The 20,501-nt window shown below is 40.4% G+C and overlaps 1 protein-coding gene across 2 annotated transcripts in view; it reads right to left on the reverse strand.

Moving 5' to 3' along the window:
• CERS6 (ceramide synthase 6) overlaps window positions 1-18,958 on the reverse strand; it is a 111,113-nt gene extending 92,155 nt beyond the window's left edge. For both annotated transcript variants that reach the window (XR_014884384.1, XM_085228167.1), the window contains exon 1: window positions 18,309-18,958. Coding sequence is in view for 1 of the 2 variants with exons in the window: in XM_085228167.1 (XP_085084293.1) it covers window positions 18,309-18,478 (170 nt within the window). In the remaining variant the exon portion in view is untranslated. The remainder of the gene's footprint in view (window positions 1-18,308) is intronic.
• Between the last annotated feature and the right edge of the window lie 1,543 nt (window positions 18,959-20,501).

Here is a 20,501-nt window from a genome sequence, read left to right on the forward strand (position 1 = left end):
AAACGATGGCATAATCATAAGTTTAGAGCAACTTCAGTAACAGACTGACTTTCAAGAGGGTACATCTTGTGACAGATGTAAATGGATCAAGAACAAAACCAGTTATTGCAAATACACAGAATAGGTAAAAGGTCAGTCTGAGACACTTCAGTTAACAAACAGCTCTGAAAGAAATGCGACTGAATGACAGATGACAAACATGCATGTTCTCAGCAGTGACTATCCTCCTTCAGAAGCCTGTTGTAATGCTTATCATCCAGAGCATCTGGATGGTCAAAGCACTGGGCATCAGCCTGTCAGAGACAGCTTGCTGTTATATTACTAGTTCTAAATCTCTGGTCTTCAACTGCAGAGTAATAGAATTGAAACAAACAAACATCCCAACCAAGGAGAGCCCTCAATCACTCGATACAAATAGAAATAAAAATACAAAATGATTAGCTCAGAGATATTATGAAAAACTGATTTTAAAATACCTCTTTCAGCCTTGTTTACTTTGCATGCAAAGAAGAGTCACACCAACTCTTGCACAAAGGTAAGAATATGGGCTTCACACACCTTGAAATACTGCAGAAAGGATGAAAAATTAAGCATTTCATGTCACACAGCTATCAAACACAGGGAGAATAGTGATGGGGGACTGGGGGAGAAGAGCAGAAAGCAGCAAAGCCCACATCAAACTAGCAGAAGTGCATGCCTTTCCTCCCTTCCTCCCCATATGCACATATTTCCATTTCACTATACAATAACAACAAAATTTTACATTTTAATCCACCACATTTGAACATTCAAAATAAATGCAGCTGTTTGTGCAGGGGATAAAAATAAATAAATAACTAAATGTTCTTCTACAGAGGCAGGCTTAGAGCTGAATCTGCCTGCAGAGCCATGCAGATTGGAAAAACTAGGTCAAACCTTTTGCTAGCCAATCTCGCTGCTATTCCTCCCCACATCCCCTTCTCTTTAGCTTTCAGTAGTTATCAAATATATCAATTAACAAGAATGCAACAGATCTGCCATACGGGTCTCCAATTACTTATGCCAAGTACATAACAAGTGAGCCATCTATGCAATGGAGAAAAAAAAAAATCAGTGGTTACAACATTTTACAATACACAAATACTAATCTAATGTGTGTGTGTGTATGCACGGGAGGAAGGAAAGGAGTAGGGAAAGGCTAGAAAGAGACAAGGATGGGGGAATTGCTGTGCCTTCACTTTTGCTGCACTTGTGGGGAAAACTTTATAGCATCTGCTGGGTTTTTGTCTTTTTTTTTTTTTTTTTAAGCTTAGCATTCTTAAATGAAATCTATCTAGTCTATCTCCTACACTTTGCAAGTGAACGGTTTTAGAACCCTAACAAATATCTCATTTTGACACTGAATTTTCAGAGTGTAGCTATAATATTAGTTTTTATATTTACTATTCATTCTGTACGTGTGTTATATAATTTTCTTTTAGGGAAAAAAAACACCTCATATATTCACTGTCATAGAGGCATTAAGTGTTTTATCAGCCTTCATAAAATGCAGGGACCAAATCAGTTCAGCATACTCATTTTTAATCATTTCTCTCCTTCTGCCACCCAAGGCAGAAGTGCTCTGTTTCACTATTTAAAAAAAAAAAAAAAAAAAAAAAAACCAAGAAAACAGAAATGCAGTTCTGTATCAGCTGAATCCTAGAACAAATCACTGTCAAACTCCATCTCTCCAACGCAATATGCTGTCTGACAAATTACTGCAAGAATGCAAAGATGGCCAACCTGACTGGTTTGACAGGCCACGTGCCCAAACCTTCACTTGGATAAGTGCCACAGAACGTGACGTTGCCAGAGGAAGAGGGAATACCAGTGAGCCCCACTGGCTGGGAAACGCACAGAACTAACTGGCAAAATGCATGACTATTTCCAAACCATTTTAGCCTGAATTAATAGAAATCATCATAATTTCTCTCTCTGCACAAGTGCTCAGTGGAGTTTCTACTGTGATAGCAAGGTCTTTTTCCCTCACCAGTAATCCCAGGTCACATACTATCTGCAAGAGCTATTTGGAGCAGCAGGTATAACTGAGCAGCAGACTATAGCAGAATGCATCCTAAATGCAAGAATGCACACAGGGACCTTTTTGTCTCTGATGCTTCTTCAAGTTTAGCCTTCCTGCCTTTGACTAAATTCCTCTGAAACCAAGGCCGTATTACACACAGCTCATCTAAGTCAGCCCATCTGGCCTTTGTTACTGAAGTGGACCTTACCTATAGCAGTCTCTCTTAGCTTTTATAGACTTAGATAGTTTTTCACCCTTAACTCAGCAAGCCATAAAATAATTTCTTCTTCAGTACCATAGACAAATTGCTAAGGAAATCCTGAGGAAAAACTTGTGGGGTTTTTTTGTTGTTGTTGTTTTGTTAGATTTTGGGTTATTTTTTGTTGGTGGTTTGTTTTGACAGTGACATTAAGAGGAGTGGACTCTCAAACCTGAACCCAGGAGGACCCTTGAGTCTGGACTAACTTAAATGTTAAATGCAATCTAACAAACACTGCTTAATGTTCTGGTACAGAAACAGCAGTGCTGGAATTATATTCGAGGAGACAGACCAAGGAAGGTGTCAAAAATGAACATCTGTGAGAAAACTGCCAAACTAAAACCATTCTGGAACCACTGCACGGTCCAGTAGCAGCTTCCATCATGCTGTGACTCACTCCAAGTAAATTACTCAGTTTTGAAGTCTTTATATTAATACAGAGTGCTTATCCTCAAGCAGTGCTCATGCACGATGGCCTAATAAAGATTTTCTTTTGCTTCTATAAAAACTAGAAGATTCATTTTCTCTTATTCCTTTTAATGAAGGCTGGACAGAACACTTGAATTTATCTAAATGACATTTCTTTTATTTATCTTTCATTTTTAAATACTCAACTAGGATAAGAAATGTGGTCTGAGATCCAAGTTTTTTCTATCCCATTCAACAGATAAATAAAATGATTACTTGATCAGATCACAGAAAGGTAATTTCATTAGCCACAATACAATTAAAAACCGTTCCCTAAAGATATCTGCAGAACAGGAAACTTCATTTTTCCTTGTAAGATACCACCTAAAATTACAGCGTACACAAAAAGTGAAGCTGGAAGTTTCTTCATTGATTTAAAAAGAAATTCAAACCACTGTTCCCTTTAATTCAGCAGAAACTTGTAAGCACAATTTTTCAATTGTTTAAATTTCTTCTTTTGAATCACTAAAGCACCTTGTGACTAATTTCCTAACTACAAACTTAACATATCTCCCTAGCTTGGTGTTTCTCTAAAATGGAATTAAAGTTTGTGGATTTCTTGTTCAAGCCTTGGTTATTTTGAAAATACACAACCAGTCTTTCAGAAAACATCTCTTTTTTTTAATTGGGTTCTTGCTCCACCTGGAAAGTCTATAAATTGCTGAAAACATCTTGTGTTTCTAGATTATCCCGACAATCAGAGCTGTTCTGGATTACTAGGAAACATCACCATATTTCTCTCACACAGACACATATGCATCCCTCCTAAAAATATAACATAAAGCAAGAACAATTATTTCACATTATATTTAATGCTACAAAATAACCTTTAGTGCTAATCAAGTCATCAGAGAAGTACACTAAGTTCCCAGGGTGACTTAAGCAGTAGTTTTGGAACTGTGATAGCTATGGATATGAATAAAAATTCACGTGGCTGATTCAAAAAGCTTTCTTACAGCTAGGACTTTTTTTGAAAAAATGAATAATCATCAGGAATTTTCAGAGCTGACTCCTCAATAACTCCAGGAATTCACACACACGAAATCTCTTCCCAGGATACAAGTGTTCTCATGTTCCTTTGAATTTAGTAGCATACCTCACATTATTTCTGGTGTGAATGAACAAACTGGTAAGACTGGTTACATTGCTTTGCTCCTACATGCAGACACACACGGATCATTCTTTCCCCTTTCTCTTGCTCCCAGTCCACATCTTTACTCACTTTCAGCTTCTCTGTCTACTCCTACACACTAGAAAACATGGCCTTGTTCTCCCTTGTTCCATATTCTTGCCCCGTTCCACTTCTGGTCTTTAGCCTCTGTTAACTGTTCTTATCTATATAGAAGAAAAAGAATTTAGAGGGTAGTGGACTTCCTAAACTTCAAATTTCAAGTAAGAAACAGAATTGTAGGAATGCTGAAGAGCAGCAGATTGTCACACCATAAGCCATGTGGTTGCTGCACTGTATCTCAACAAGAATTTTTTGCATTACTCACACGAGGGGGTTGACTTGTCATGATCAGTCATTCAAGTTGGAAATATTTATTTATGGTGCAGAGATATTCCAACTTTTGTTTTTATTACTCATTATTTTAATACCATTATTTAAGAGACTTTGGAATATTAAAATTCCTCAGCTTGTACCACAGTAGGACTGAAAGAACTTGCATATAATCTCTATTAGGACTGAAAGAACTTGCATGTAATCACTATTTCATTTATATGAGAAATAACCCAGCTGAAAAATCAAGATCTAAACCTAAAAACATAAGCTGAGAGCTAAAGTACACTGCACTATGTTTACCACATCATAAACAATGCCTACGAGCAAACTAAGTCCTTCATTAAATTTACAAGAACTTTAAGAGAGTAACTTGGTAACTCAGTTAGCTGGTCAAAAGGAATATTTTTTTCAAGAATTCAGCAGAATGGGTCACCCTGCAATAAAGTGCTGCAAGCTTTTCATTATTTGTGATGCTTCTCATTAAGCAACATGAAAACATTTCAGAAGTGTTGAGCTTGAGCTGGGGAGGCTCTGGTGCATGCAGAGTTCACTCCTGTGTTTAATCTTTGAGGTTAACTTCTGTTTACCTGTGAAGTGATCACAGTTGTGGGGTGGCATTTGTCAAGAGAAAAGAGAGCCTGAAAAGAATCTGGTTAAAGTGAAACATGAGAAAATTCTAGGTGGATCTAGACAACGTGCTCCATTTTTTCTCTTCATCATGCAAATATATCCATTCAGAAGATTTTTTTGTGTCATTTAATATACCTGCAAAGGTAGCAGACAAGACAAAAAGAGCACCTTGGTGTGAGGAGAGCAAGATTTGTTGAGATGGTTTTGGAAGTCATTATAACTTACTTAATAATACTTAATTAAAATAATTAATTAAAATTAACATGCACACATAGTCTACTCTCTAAATAACAACACTGCCACACGTGAAACACGCATCATCATTAAGGAGGGAACTTTTTATGTGTACCCAGAAGCTCTTAATAGGTCCTTGTATTATCACTTTGGCAGCATGATGCAGTTGCAACACAGTTTCCAGCACAATTCGGAACAAGCTGCAAACACCTGCAGAACTGCAAGTCTGTTTGGGGAACACTGGGATATTCTTTCCAGGCAACTCCGAATGCATTGATAGGAATTACAACCACTGCTACCACTACAGTTGTATCTGACACTCATCTGTGAGGCAGCCTTGTGCAAGAGCAGACCTGGGGCAGGGCTTGTGGAAAGTTGTTGACAAGGTACTGCCTCACAGTCAGTCATTAAATTGCAGACTTGAAGCCTACTGTCAGTATTAGTGAAGCTCTTCAAAGGGGCAAGGCAAAGAAAAGCAAGCCTATCACATGATCCTGTTGACTGACCAGTCACTTAATGCTATGCAAGAGCAGAGGCTCACAGAAAAGAGAGAGGGGGGAGTGAATGAGAAATCATGACACTACTAAGTTAATGTCTACTAAGTGAATCTTCTGCAGGTGAGGTTTGCAGACAGAGCAATGCTCTGGAGGTGCACACGTATTACCAGTTCTGGAAAAATGGTGGCAGAGGGAGTGAAATGTAGCAACTGGTCAAAACAGAGAGGAAAAAAAAAGCCTTAAAAAAACCCAACACAAAACAACAACAAAAAGAACAAACATGATTGCTTTGATTTCCGTCTGGCTGTAGAGCGTAAGCAGCTTTCACTTCATAATTTCTAAAACAATAATCAAACAGCTATGCAGATCTATATATAATGACACAATTTCTGATCTTCCACAGAAGTTTCATACCAGCGTAACATCTGAACGTCGTGGAAGCTAATTCCTAAATTATATTGGCAGAAGATCGTATTCAGAATCTTTGTGAGTAAATAAATCATACACAAGAGTAATATGCATCCCCAACTGGCATAAATCAGTCTGACCGTTCTTGAACAAACTGTGATTTCCACCACCAGCAGATCTACCTAGTACGTAAACAATCAAATAAGGCTGTGTGACAAAGCTCCTCTCAATCACAAAGCTCAGGTTTACAACATTAATGAACTCTTTATATTAACGGTGATATAGGAAAGCAAATAATAATAATACAAGAGAGTCAGCTAATCTCACATGCAGATTCTGGGATGTTTTGTGAAGTTACAGTTCCTTACTGTAGGAATCCATTAGGCAGGCAGCACGAAAAACTCTGACTGTTGTAATCTCAATTCTTTGTGGACGGTTTAGAATTTAGTGGCCCACGTGCAGTGGGCAGGCCTGAAGCTATGGAAGAGATTCACAGAAGCTCCAGGTGAAATTAATACAAGTCTGTAAGGAAAGAGCAGGTAGAAGTGGGAACACCTGGATTCCAAAGACCGTTTTTATAAACGAAGATAATCTCATCTAGCTTTTTATTTGGAATCTCTACAAGGGACTATACCAGCAGCAACCAAAAAAGCTAAGATGTTAGAAACTGCTGACTTGACTCTTCTTTCCAGTAGGACTTCCAAATTACATATATAAAAAAGAAAAAAGCATCAAGAATGGATCTTTCTGAGTTGCAAAGACCTAATACAGGGTGGACTGCAAAACCACTGGAAAGCCAGAAGGGATTTGGAGGCTGTTCATCTGAGGCTGCTTTTGTGTTGGTTTATTTTAGAAATGCCAGGATTGTATTCTTTGTGACATGGTCCTATTCTGGTTGAGGTCTAAAGTAACTCGTGACTATTCAAGGGAAGCAGGAGTCCTTTGGAAATTACACACAGAGCACTTGACATTAAGCACCAAAATCAAAGTTACCTTCTCCCTGCTCTGTGAATCACTATGGACCACATAGCAAGCATCCTCTTTGCTTTGACAGTTACTTCCTTCTCTGTATTTGAGTTCTCATTGTACCATGCTCTGGTCTGAAATGTGGGAGATGAAAGCTGATTATTTTCCAGATATTTTCTCCGTCCAATACCATTTCCAAATCACCTTTCAAGGAATATTATCTGGTACTGATAGATGACATTAGAGAGAGAAAACATGAAAGAAGTTATGATATTTCCTTGTAAACACTTGGAGGATTTTGCAACAAAATTGATGAACATATGCTTACTCTAACAAACTAGAGTAAGAAAGATCCTTGACAAAATTAACATCCACTTGAAGTCCTCCCTCAATCCAAACCTGTCTTCCCACATACCACTGCACTCACTCTATTGAGGCTTTTATAATTAAAAGCCATTTTAGAACCTAACTTAGGAGTCTGCAATGCTCTTAATGCTGCTCTTCCATCAAGGTGTAGTGGAAACTGAATAAGGTTGACATGCACTCTAACAGCACAAAAGTAAGACAGTAGACAGCTTTTGTTCAAAGGAAGAGAAAAATCAACAAGACGATGATGAATAAGAAGAGAGCAGTTGCAGGATAGAGAACATTTAAGAGGCATGAAGAAGATGAGAAAAAGATTAGAAAAATGCAAAACAATACTGGGATAGACCTCAATTTTAAGATAGCAGGAAAAAGTAAGGGAAATCTGTTGAGACTGGAGATACAGTTATAAGATGAGAAGTGAAAGACAGTTAAAAAGTAAGGAATCATATGTTTTGTCCTCAAATAATGCATTCTTGTTGAACTCTTAACACTCAGCTTCTATAGAAGATCTGAAAGAATCAAAATTCTAAATTCTATTGCTATATTAATACGGCCTTAATGCTTCAAAGTTGCAATGGCTGTTTAGAGATATATGCCACTAAGCACTAGTCTAGAAAATGGCAAAAGATTTAACTACAATGCATTTAAAAACATAAAAAGCCAATATCACTGCAGTTTTCTTTCAGCCACATTATTCTGAGAGATTTAGCATTTAAAGCTCTCTATCTCTCTCCGGTTATACCTAAACTATTCCAATCAGGAAAGAAAACAAAACACAAATTATTGTGATGGATACAAATGCTATTTTCTCTTCACACCTTGAAGCCACCTCTCATTGGAAGGGTATGCAATACAAAGAGACGTTCCTCCATTTCTACTAGTGGACTTTTCATCTTGACAATGGAAGATAAAATGTCAGGATAGAGTCCACTTTCAACAAAATTAATCTGTTAAGAGGTTTGCTTTTATCTTTATTTATTTATTTTTATTTTCTAGGTAGCATTCATACATGTGCAGGCTGAATAAGTCTAAAATTAGGAATTGGTCAAGAACACGTTTCCGGAGGCTAGCAATGCTATAAAGATCTCATTTTTTTGTACTACATCATTGTCTTATAAGCAGACCTATTAATATATGCTGGCTGAAAGTCAGGACATCTGTTCCTGAGGAAATTTTGACATTTCTGAATTTCCTTTTCATTCCAAACTGGAAGAAAATGAAATAGTGGTCATATTTTCCATAATGCTCTAGAAATTAACAATTCCAGGTTCATGCTCTCACACAAAAGTAATGCCCCATTAATTAACTAGGATATAGAGCACGTTTCTTCTAGCAAATGTCAAACTGCTTTATTATAACCCCAGAGAAACACATTTTGGAATATCTAGTTTTCTAGACCAGTCAACATTCCTTATCTCCTCATATATATATTTATATATTTTTTTTAATTTAATGATTTTTAAATGAAGTAGGAAAAAAAGTATTACATCAGAGTGACATAGTACCAATGCAGTTTATACATTCTTTTGTGTTGTACACAAATATACATATATTGCCTATATACGCAACTAGTAATGTGGAACTAAAGACTAATTTCTCCCAGTTTTTGTTTAAAGCTGATTTAATATTATTTTCCAGAAAACAAAAGCAGTAAGAGCTTTCCCAGAAGACATGACCACCATCCCCTCTTAACAGGGGACATAAGAGTACTCTGTCTTTTAAAGTATCCTTTTCTTTAAATATTTTGAGAACAAAATTATCCTGAAGACATTATGATGTGGAAAAGAATCAACGTATGAGGAACAAAACTGAAATTATCCTCAAAATTACCTGCTATAATCACATTTACTGCTTTAGGAAACACAAAGTATTGATCCTAGAAGAGAACAGGATATGTTTATAACACAGCAATTCAGACTTCATTTTAGGGTACACACAAGTTAATTGCTGTCTTTGAGAACATCCAAATATATCTCCTGATTTACTTCCTGTCTGCTCACATGCCAGACTACAATAGAAGAAACCAAAAAAGCCATTCCGTGGCAAACAGAAAAGCCACATCTATCAAATGCTGTGTGCTCCACCTAAATTAATTTTCTTTTGTAGAATTATAGTGAACTTCAACCTATTCCTCATCTATTTCAGACTTTCACTACAGTTTATCAACTTCATACATACTTGAACTCCCATGTGACTCCTTGAGTCCTGCATTGTGGAAACGTCATTTAGCACAGTAGTGATCTCGCAGTATTCGCTACAGATGGAAGGGACTTCTGGAGATCACCAAGTTCATCGCCCCTGCTTAAACAAAATCTCCTGCATCTCAGTTGCATGTTGCCCCAGTAAATAGTCTGGTTCTCCTTTCTTTAACCTCCCTATCAAGTATTTGTACAAACTGATACAATCCATCCAAAGCATCTCTTCTCCAGGCTAAACAGTTGCAGCTCTCCCAGCCTCTTCTGATATATCAGATGCTCCAGCGGACTTTTGTGGCCTCACTGCATTACGTTCATGTCTGATACAGGGAAACCATAACTGGACTTAGCGCTGCAGACATGACCTCACCAGTGCTGAATATCAGGGGTATCATCACTTTCCTCACCATCCTGGCTATGCTCTTCCCAATGCAACCCAGAAATCTGTTGGTACATTTCTGGCTCAGAACTTATTACTCCCAAGACTCCATTTGCAGATCAACTTGTCATAATCATGTCAATGCAATCACGGCAAAATTAATTTAGTACAATTGGTGTTGTAATCCTAGGGAGCGTTTGGCTTTGGAAATTTTCATATTTTCAGGCTATTCTGTTATCGTATCAGTTATCTCCCTTTTCTCATATTAGGTGTGTGGGAAAAGTTGACAGATAAGTATCAACCGCTCAATTACCACCCAATTCTTGCTTCAATACATACAAAACATCTTCCCACCTGCAGTCTAACCACTTGCCTTTCTTTTTCCCAAAGGCTTCTTTCCAACGAACACTGTCCATAAGGGGAATAAATACACCCAATTGGACCTGATAATATTCTTCAGCTGCATGCTTTGGAGAATTAGTGGTAAACAACAGGAAGTCCAAGAAAATCTAATGAACAACTACAGAAAAGCTTGTCAACAGACACATTCCTACTCATGACCTTTATATGAGTTGTGAATCTTCTCATTATACACCTTTAGCTTAAACTTTGTTTTCAATAGAAGCAACTGGTCTCATCATTTGCAACAAGGACTCTGGTCTTGATGACTCACTGGTCTAAAATGCTACAGTAATGCCCTGAGTCAGCACAGGAGGCTGGAGCCCTCCGGCTCCCCAGCTGAGATCATTTCTTCCCTATAGAGCAGCGAGTCAGAGGAGCCCACTGCCATCTGAGTTCATGCTGCTAGAGCTATTCTAATCATTTCTCAGTTCAATTTCATTTCACGTAGATTTGATTTTCTCTGCTCTATTTTACTGTAACCCCCATAGGTGTAGACTAGCATTCAATGTTTATACAGCTCGTCTACAAAGGTGCCATATAAAGGCTAAATTTTAGCTTTCTTAAGGAGCCTATCTTGTTCAGGCTTTAATGACAGCACAACAGTTTGCCTACAGCTATGTGGACAGTGCAAATGCATCTTTCAAAAATAAAGCTCAGTGTGACTACATAATGCCAAACACCATAGCAAACAAGTAGAGAACAGCCCCCACTTCCACCTTCTTCTCAGTGAAGATGAGAGTCCCAAGGACATGGTAAGCAACAGATCCAGTGAAAGTTATATATACAAGTCTCTCAGAATTGAAAACTATCAGCATCAGAAGGAAGAAAGGAGTGCAAATTCCAAAGTAAGGATTTCAGCCTCATTTCTATTGACTTTTTTGTATGTTTTATTTTCCCATCCTTCTGCTTGCACAAGTAAATATTATCTCAGAGGATGAGAAATAAGAGGTGTGATCACACCAAATATAAAAAAATAAAAGCCACTTCTTTCTCCAGGTCACTTCACTGATGTTAAAAATATAGCAACTTGCTTGTTATGAAAGATGCACAAATAATACTGCATGCACAATGGCAGAAATAGCCTCAGAAATCTAAAAATCTTACACTAGTGAATGCCTTCCTGGGGCCTAACCTATGGTTGTTTTTTTTTTTTAATTTTTGGTTTTTTTTTTTTTGCACTAGAGTAACCATGTCAGTGAGACTGATATATTTAATTTTACAGTAGTGTAGGTTACTCCCTTCTGCCCCCATTCTCTGCAAGAGAAACCAACACAGAGTAGGTGCTGTTAAAAAGTAAGTTTTTACTAAACTTACACTGAGGGAAAATGCAAGTGATTTAGATGTATTCCTTTACCCATCCTAGTGTGACCTCTGAGTGCAAAGGTGGCTTTTTATCATTTCGGACCAAATGTTAAGGCATATCATTTATAATATTAAAATGAAGTTTAGACTATAGAGCCTGAAAGGGATTTCATTAATACGGGGCAATTGGGAGAATTTCAGCTTCCTGTTCTTTCCTATTCAAAAGATAAAATGGATTAATAGCTGGTATATAAAATGTATGTATCTTGCATGCTATATAACATACAACAGATCTAACTGGATATTATGCTTCTTTACAGCTCTTAGATTTTCTTAGTTATACAGACAACTAACTCGAGTGTTAAAAGTCAATTATGTGATATCAGTAGCAGCTGCAGGAGGCTCCACTACTGCTCAGCACTACAAAGTTTACAAAAGGAAAAACTTGGGACTGTGAGATATATTAACTATGCAGAAAAAAAATTATCACCACATTTCACTCTCTGCTTTTAGTACAGAAGTCATAGCTTTGTGTTACAGGCCCACCAACACTATGAAAATCATCTCTAAGATGACAGCCACTTGTGATCAATACTTCAACTCTCTCATCTCTGTTACCATTTTACTACTCAGAATAACAGGAAAGATATCATCCCCGTGAGAAATCAGTGACTGCCAGATGATCCTTACTGAAGACTGCAACTTGACATCTTGTACCGAAGAGACTTCCTTGCAGAGGAAACCCACATATTCCTCTTCCTTTCCCTCATTTGGATGCCTATCCCTGCCTGGCTTTCCCACATCTAATAATTCTTTAAACAAGTGAAGGGAGTCACTGGTACAGGAGATTACAAAGAGAACACAATGTTAGATGAACAATTCCAAAGAACTGCTGATACACATCGCGCGCATTTGATTATTTGTAAGGTGCCAGTTACAGGCTTACACCTACTATTGAGTGTTATCTCAGATTACTTTGCTCATGAAAGCTATGTGTTCTGTAAATTTAACATCCTTGCTAAAGCTTCAAGATAAACTTGAGACAGGCACAAAAACCCCTAAAATGTCAAAATTGCTGTAAACATAGAATAATTTTTGACTGTTATAAAAAAAAATAACACAAAAAAAATGGTCAAGTAAGCATTGGTCAATTCTGGCACCCCCATTTTCTTCACCTTGCTGACAAGTAGCAGAGATAGTCAAGGGAACAGATTTCCCCAAATATTAATATACTACATAATTTCTGCAGACTAATAAGAAACTAGTACACAGACATAGAATCAGAGAATATTTTGAATTGGAAGAGACCCTTAAAGGTCACGTCAAGTCTGGTCCAGACTTTGAATGTCTCCATGGACGGGGCTTCCACCACATCTCTGGACAAGCTGCTCCAGTGCCTTACTGTACTGCCTTGCAACCTAAATCTCTCATCTTCTGGTTTGAAACTGTTTTCCCTTGTCCTCTCACAACAGATCCTGATAAAGAGTCAGCCCTCTTCTTTCTTATAGCCCCCCTTTAGATACTGAAAGGCTGCCATCAGGTCTTTCTGAAGCCTTCTCCAGGCTGAAAAAGAGCAGAATATTAGAAGCTCTTCTTTTTGCAAGAAGAAATTCTTAGCAAATGCCTACTAATCAGTGATAGAGGCAGAAATATAAACAACAGAAAGAGCCATAGGCAATTTGGATCAAACAGCACTGTTACAAGAACCCAGGTGAGAGGCGAAAGGAAGTTGCTAACAGTAACGGGAAGCTGCACTCTGACAGAACACCACTAATAGCAGCTCTGCACAAGTAATAAGCTCCCAGTATCCTCTAGTAACTTGTCACTGAAATCCTTCCCATAGATGAACTAGGGGTTGGCTGTCATACTTCTGTCAGCTGGACATTTTAGAAATTGATTTTAACGGTGTTCTCTCTAGGAGCTCAACACATATCCAATTTAATTCCTAATTTTGAGGTTGGCACAAATGTTCACCAATAAATGGCCCTTTACAAAAGACATTCAAATAGTACCTATTTCCTATACTCTGCTTTCTTTTAAAGGAATATCCCCAGCTTAAGTGTAAACACGAGCCTATGTTTTCTTCCAAGCAAGAGAGGGGCACACCAGCCAACAGTAACCCATGAGGAGGGTGAGTACATACCATGCTGGTCACAGCTGGCAAGGCAGAGCTCCATTCATGCCAAGACAGACTGATACTTCCACTCCAGTTAGAAGAAATCATTTTCCTGTGAGATATCTACTTGTTTCAGTGACCAAAGCCCAAACAAATATAAAAACAAAAATAAATGGCAGAAGCTTAATAACTAAACTGAAAGAAACACAGAGAAATGGATGAACATTGTACAGTACACACTTATTTCAAATGTATTTATTATTAATGCTATAGTGTTATAATTTTAAAAGTGAATTCATTTAAAGTATGAAATAAATTGCTTTTTAGTTATTTTCTGTGTCTTTTCATAAGGAAGTTATCAATGCCCAATTCAGTTTCAACTGAATTAACTATCCAAGCAAAAAAAAAAAGTCCCAGATTTTCTTATTAAAAAAAGAAAATAATAAAGATTAAAAAAAGAGAGAGAAGGAAAGAAAAAAAAAGCAGAGAAAGTTACTGTCAGTGAACATCTGCATCTACTTGCACACTAGTGAATGATAACTGAACAATAAGATCATGTCTACTACACAGGGAACTATGCAAGAAATCTAATAATATTGCAACCTATAAACAGAATGGGTGGAAATAACAGTCACTGCCTCACCCAACCAGCCAAGAGGAGGTTCTGGGCTGCTGGAAATGCACAATGTCTGTACTCATCCTTCAAATTCAGTATCCTCTCTAACCTCCCTGTAATCATAATAAAGCACCAACACTAGATGTTTTGGGGATTATGAAGATTAAACGTACACACACACACAGTATACCAGAAACACGGACAATGCTTTAATGTATTGTCACTTGAATTAATTTTGACAGTTTGCGATATATATAGACACATACACACACAGATATATATGTGCACACACGCTCACACACCCGCTCATTGTATCATATCATCCTGACTCACTAGGAATTATACAGCACTGAACTAAAAACGAGTCAGTTGAGGTTAGCTTTGAGGCTGAACTATCATTATAAAAGCAAAATGTCAAACAAAAGTCATGAATTTCCATATGCTTAATGTCCAGAGTACATTGATCCAACTGATCATAAATCATGAGGCTGGATCAGCTTAAATCAGTGCTGCTGGAGGGCTGCTGCTCCTTATAGCCAAGCTATATCTGACCACATCAAGCTATTCCATCAGCTGAGGAAGATCAGCTTCACTTTTAAGAAACAATCATAGACATAGACACCAGAGGACAAGAAAGGAATTGTAAGCTCAGTTTGGTGAATTAGGGAGCTACCCCATCTGATCTGAGCTCAAGCTGTTGCTTGTAATGCACCAGAAAGCATATTATAACTACCGTGCAAACATGAGACACAAGTATCTTGAGAACATGAGCCAGGTATACAGAAAGCACTGAGAAACATTACTTGACTCAGACATAAGATTGTTGAACCACATCAGAAACGTGTTTAGTTAGCATATCTTCTGGAGAATTCAGCCAACCTCAATCCGTTGAGACGACTCTAAAAGAGAGGAGTGTTACCCTCTCATTTCGTGCCAGATGAGCACATTGACTGCTAAGCAAACCTTATTTTCATATGTTCCTCTTACAGAGGACAGGCTTGGAGAAATAGGCAGAGTTGCTGCTTCTTAGCAGAAGATGTATGGAATCACATAAAATAAAGAAGAAAAATTATATTTTGCTCAGAACAACACATGGCACTTTATCTTTTTAGGCCAACCAAAACTACAACACTATGCTATTAGTAAGATCAGCTGCAATTCAGCTTTAACCTGTCTTGCCTGCTTTAGAACTAGAGAGAATTGAGAGAGTAGTATCAATAAGCACTTACATTATGTCCTTAGAGCTGAAGGTGTTAGATAGCTCAAGAGGGAATCCTTAATTGTTAACATGTCTTAGCAAAAACAAAAACAACAACAACAAAAAAGCAAACAAGCAAACAAAAAAAAAACACAACAAAACAACACAAAATTGATGTATGCTACGAAGAAATATGTTTCCATTTGGATGCCAAACTAAAGTCATTTTCCAAATTACTAGGTAACATTATCATTGTGCTTAGTTACAATTTCTAAAATCAACTTGATGTTTAAAGAGATACATGAAAAGGAATGGAAAAAAGAAAAGGCTGTTAAGGTATTTTAGCACCTCATCCATAACTATGATGGCCTCATCAGGTAGAGCCACTAAATCTTACAGTTATGAGATTACCTCTGAGAGCAAAGCTTATTTCTAAAGCACTCATCATCATCAGATCCAACTGTTGGAGGATATACTTAATGTTCTAATCTATTTTTTTCCTTTCATACATGAGTGTAGGTCAAGGATAGGGAAATCAGGAAAAGTGGTTTCTTTGGAAGGGAAACAATATATATAACTTCAGAAGGATCTAGATTCTTTTCCTGACTTTGCTAGTTGATTCATCAAACAAACCAAAAACCACGCCAAATAACCAGTAGGTTAATTCTGTTAACAATAGGTGAATATATATAGAACAAAATTATCAAGTTCTTTGTTCTCAGTTGCACGCAAAAATATGTAACCAAAATGTATATGTATAATATATATATATATATACACCTCAAATCAAGTCAACTTTTAACCTTTAGCATGACAGGTATTATCCCCCAGACATAAAGAACTTTGTAAGTAAAGACATGTGAAGTCCAAATCATAGCTCCCCCTGAAATGTGTTTCTTAATGCTTTAAGGCCTGGCAAGTTGGTCATCCTTTACAGCAAGGGAAGTAAAACCACACTGCTCAAACAGCCAGCTACTGTGAAGCAGTTTGAAATAATAGGTATAAAATGCTTAATGAGATTCTCAGCACCACATGGTTGCTTGGCTATCAGTATCAAGAATTACCAGAGCACCTATACTAAGTATCTTAAGAAAGAAAGGAGAAGATGCGCTCATGTTAGAAATATTTCAGTACAGCTGTGAATTGAAAGTATGCACAGAACTTGTTAAGATGTATTACAACATCTATTTTTATTTGTTCGTTAAGTGATTCTGTTGCAAAATCAGTGAACAGACCTGCAGAAACCTGCTCCAGGATGTAGTGTATGCAACATCGGTTATCAACTGATGAATTTCGGGGGAGGGGAAAAAAAAACAAAAACAAACAAACAAAAAAAAGCAGATGTTATATTCCACAGAAAAATGAAAAATTATCAGTTCAATTCAGATATCCCTCTCTTGTCCTTTCCAGTTCTCAGAAAGCTTTATCAACCAAAATAACTGTAAGCCTTTCACTAATGGCAAGCAAAAGGCATTGTGGCTGTTCTCCACAAGCAAAACACGGAGTTCTGGCGAAAGACTGCCAAGCTAGCAACCATAAGCAACAATCCATCATTCAGAGACAATCTTCCTGCTCCGAGCAGTGGGAGCAGGTCCTGCCGCTCCTGCTCAGCCTGCTTCCCTGCATCGCTCTGCATTAAAAGTCACAGTTGCTCCATGCTGCATGGACAGCCCGAGCCTACTCTCACATCGAAGCTTTAAAGCTGATGTGAAATTAAAAAGGTGCAAATAATTTCTCAAATAATTGCTAAGAAAACCTCCCTGGATGAGAAGTACGCATTGTACAGACAGCAAAAGAAAAAAGCAAATGATTTGGCATTATCTAAATGATACCTAATGTTCAAAGGGTAATTCTACCTCAGTGTTAGGATAAACGTTATATCAGCTCAGCCAGGCTACAAGTTTAGCTGTCTTTTCACTCTGCAGAAGCCACACGGAAGTTAAGGACAGCGGGTGGAAGCTTGTTGCTCCTACTGTCCTCTCACCTGAGCGATGAAAACAGCTGCGTTTGTCACCGACCAGAAAACTCGGCACCAGAACCTGCCTGACAAGAGCAGGGGAATGCTCGGCAGACAGCGCTCTCTCACAGCGGCTAATGCACAGCGACAGCCTTCCGTGGGAACGCAGCAACTGCCGCCACGCGGAGCGGAGCGCGCGGCCGCCCCCACTCCCCACCTCAGGCGTGCGCTGACCGTTACACCGCGCGGCCGCACCTGGCGCCCAGGTTTAAACCGCCGCGCGCGCAAAGCCTGCGGCAGCGGAGCGAGGGCGAGCCTGGCTCCGGAATAACCCCGCGGCGACGGCAGGGCTGTGAGCGGCTCGTTCCCATAGCCCAGCCCTTTCGCAGGAGCCCTCCGGCGAAGCCACGGGCGAACTCTGCTTTCGGGACGGCTTCCCGCTCGGCCTAGGACGCGAGGCCGGGGACGCGGCCAGTGGGCGGCAGCCCGCAGGCCCAGCCCGCGCAGGTACCCGGGCAGGAGGGCCCTTCTCCTGCCGCCGGTGCCGAGCCGCAGGTGGAGGGCCGGGCCCATTCCCGGGGCGACCTCGCCTCCTAGCGCCGGGCCGCGGCGCGGACTCCGGACGCCGCCGGTCGGCCCCCAGACCTGCCCGCATCGGGCCGCTACGTGACCGAGCGACGGGGGAGGGAGCGTGGAGCGGCGCGGCGAGGCCGGGGGAGGAGAACCCGAAGCGGCCCCGCGGCCAGCGGCCGCCCGGGACGCCGCATTACCTTTCGAAGAGCAGCCGGATCATGAAGATGCAGAAGGCCAGCGGGAAAGCGAGGTAGAGGTCCTCCGCCTGCGGGAAGGAGGCTTCCTCCGTGCTCTGCAGGTCGGCCCAGGTGACGTTGTGCGGCAGCCAGAACCGCTCGTTCCAGAACCAGGCGAGGATCCCTGCCATCTTTGCTTTGTCTGTCGCGGCGCCCCCCGCTCCGTTCCGCTCCGCCCGCCGGCCTCTCCCGCCGCGGCTGCCGGGGGAGAGAAGAGGATGCGGGCGCGTGTCAGCCCCGCGGATGCTGCTGCTGAGCGACGGTGCCGGCTCCCCGCCCCGACCGCCCGGCGGGGGTAGCGGCCGCCCCGCCTGTCACTCGGCCACGCCGGCCCCCATTGGCTCCCGCCCGCTCCCCGCCGGCCGCCTTGCGCGGCTGCCAGAGACTGCTCGGGGCCGGCCCCGCTGGCTGCCCGCGGCCGACTTTCCCCCGCCCCTCCCCACCTCCCTCGCGGAGAGCCTTGGGGGCAGCGCAAAAAGCCCTTCCGAACCCGGAGCACCCGTGTCGACTGAGAGAGCCCCCGCCCTTAATGATACCCACGACTGTTACCCTCTGGTACTGAGTCGGACTGAAGGTAGGAGCCCTAGCTGAAAGGAGCCGCTGAAACGCCTCCCTACTTAACCCCCTGCACCAAACAGCAGTAAATGAGGCACGGACGGGTGTCTGGAGCACACCCCCCAGCAGAAGTAAATCTGAGGTGAGGGCTACAGCTTTCTATTCCTAGATAAAAAGTCTCTTGGAATTTATGTGGCTTGTGACTTTCTTATCTTGCAGCCTGGTCCTAGCAGATACAACCTACAAGAGGAAAATTATAGCTATATCTCTTACATGTCACAGAAAAGACGTAAAGCAAATTTCAGTGCTGTTGTAGCCTCCGGCCTATAGATTAAGTGGTTTAGGCATAGACAAACCTACTTCAAGTCTTAGGTTCACTTCTCCCACACCATCCCCTTTCCTGCCCTGCCTCATTTTATTTTGGTTGGCTTCAATTTTCTCCTCTGCATCATCACACCCTCCAGCTGGCTACTGAACTCCAAGAGAAGCTGACTGCTTTGCAAGGCACACTCCAGAATTTTGTCATCCTGCTTAAAGGTTTGCTGCCAGCTTGCTCTTTATTTTACTTTTTTTCCACTGGCTCTACTTGTCTTTCCTGAAAAATTAATTACATAGATCCTCATCTGTGTGCTGACAGTTCTATGCTGAAGAAAATCCTAAGATAAACACACAGCACAACAATACAGTGAAAAATGCTACAGTTTTAACAAAATTTGTCATTTTTGTATATGGTGAACAGTGCCATCCAGGACGTCGTGGGGATGTTTCAAGGAATGCTTTAGCAAGATGGCTGAGGTGAATCTGCTATTGGATGCTTTTGGCTTATTGCTGAGCCAGCAGACAATGTATTTGTGAAGCTTCTGATTCAGTGGTCCCTTCCAGGGCAAAGAGAAGAGAGCTGGTAGCTGGAGGCTGCTCCATGGACACACAGTTGTTCAAACCGTCTGAAAAAAAAGTGTGGACTGTAGCACTGCTCAGACCTATCTGGTCCTTCACTTCCTTAGCTGTGGTGCTCACCACAAGTGCCCATCTTAGCCCTTCACAAAGTTACAAGCTCTGCTGGCTCCAGCCCCATGCTTAACTGTCTCAGGAGCCTGCTCAGAGTCCTGGCATAAGCAGTCTGCTAAAAGCTGGCGCTTTGCTGATTTCAGGTTAGAGTGAAACAGGCAGTGGGGGTTGCATGCCTCTAACACAGCCTTCTTTACCAACAAATCATGATTTTTGAGCATAACATTTTTTATTTCCTCAAATCTACAAGACTTTTAACCAGTGCTCAAGCCATAACTGGCTGCTGTCTACATTCCTTATTCCTGCCTCTCTCTCCCTTGCTCTCACAGCCAGATCTCACACCAAGTCTGACTGACATAGATTTTCTCCTGGGAACTCATTTTCCAGCTCTCTCACCAACATCTAAGCTGGCTCCTGTACATACACATATGCCTCTCTTCAATTACAATACTCAAATCTTCCAGATCTCTCTATTTTCGGCATTTACCTGTCTTCAACAGAGATGTGTACGTGTATCCTCAGAAGTATAAATTTTGAAATCTATTGATGAAAAGTTCTTCAGGTACAATTTCAATAGCTGACAATATGCAG

This window comes from Meleagris gallopavo, chromosome 7 (assembly GCF_905368555.1).
Source record: "Meleagris gallopavo chromosome 7, MGAL_WU_HG_1.1, whole genome shotgun sequence".
Classification (NCBI taxonomy): domain Eukaryota; kingdom Metazoa; phylum Chordata; class Aves; order Galliformes; family Phasianidae; genus Meleagris; species Meleagris gallopavo.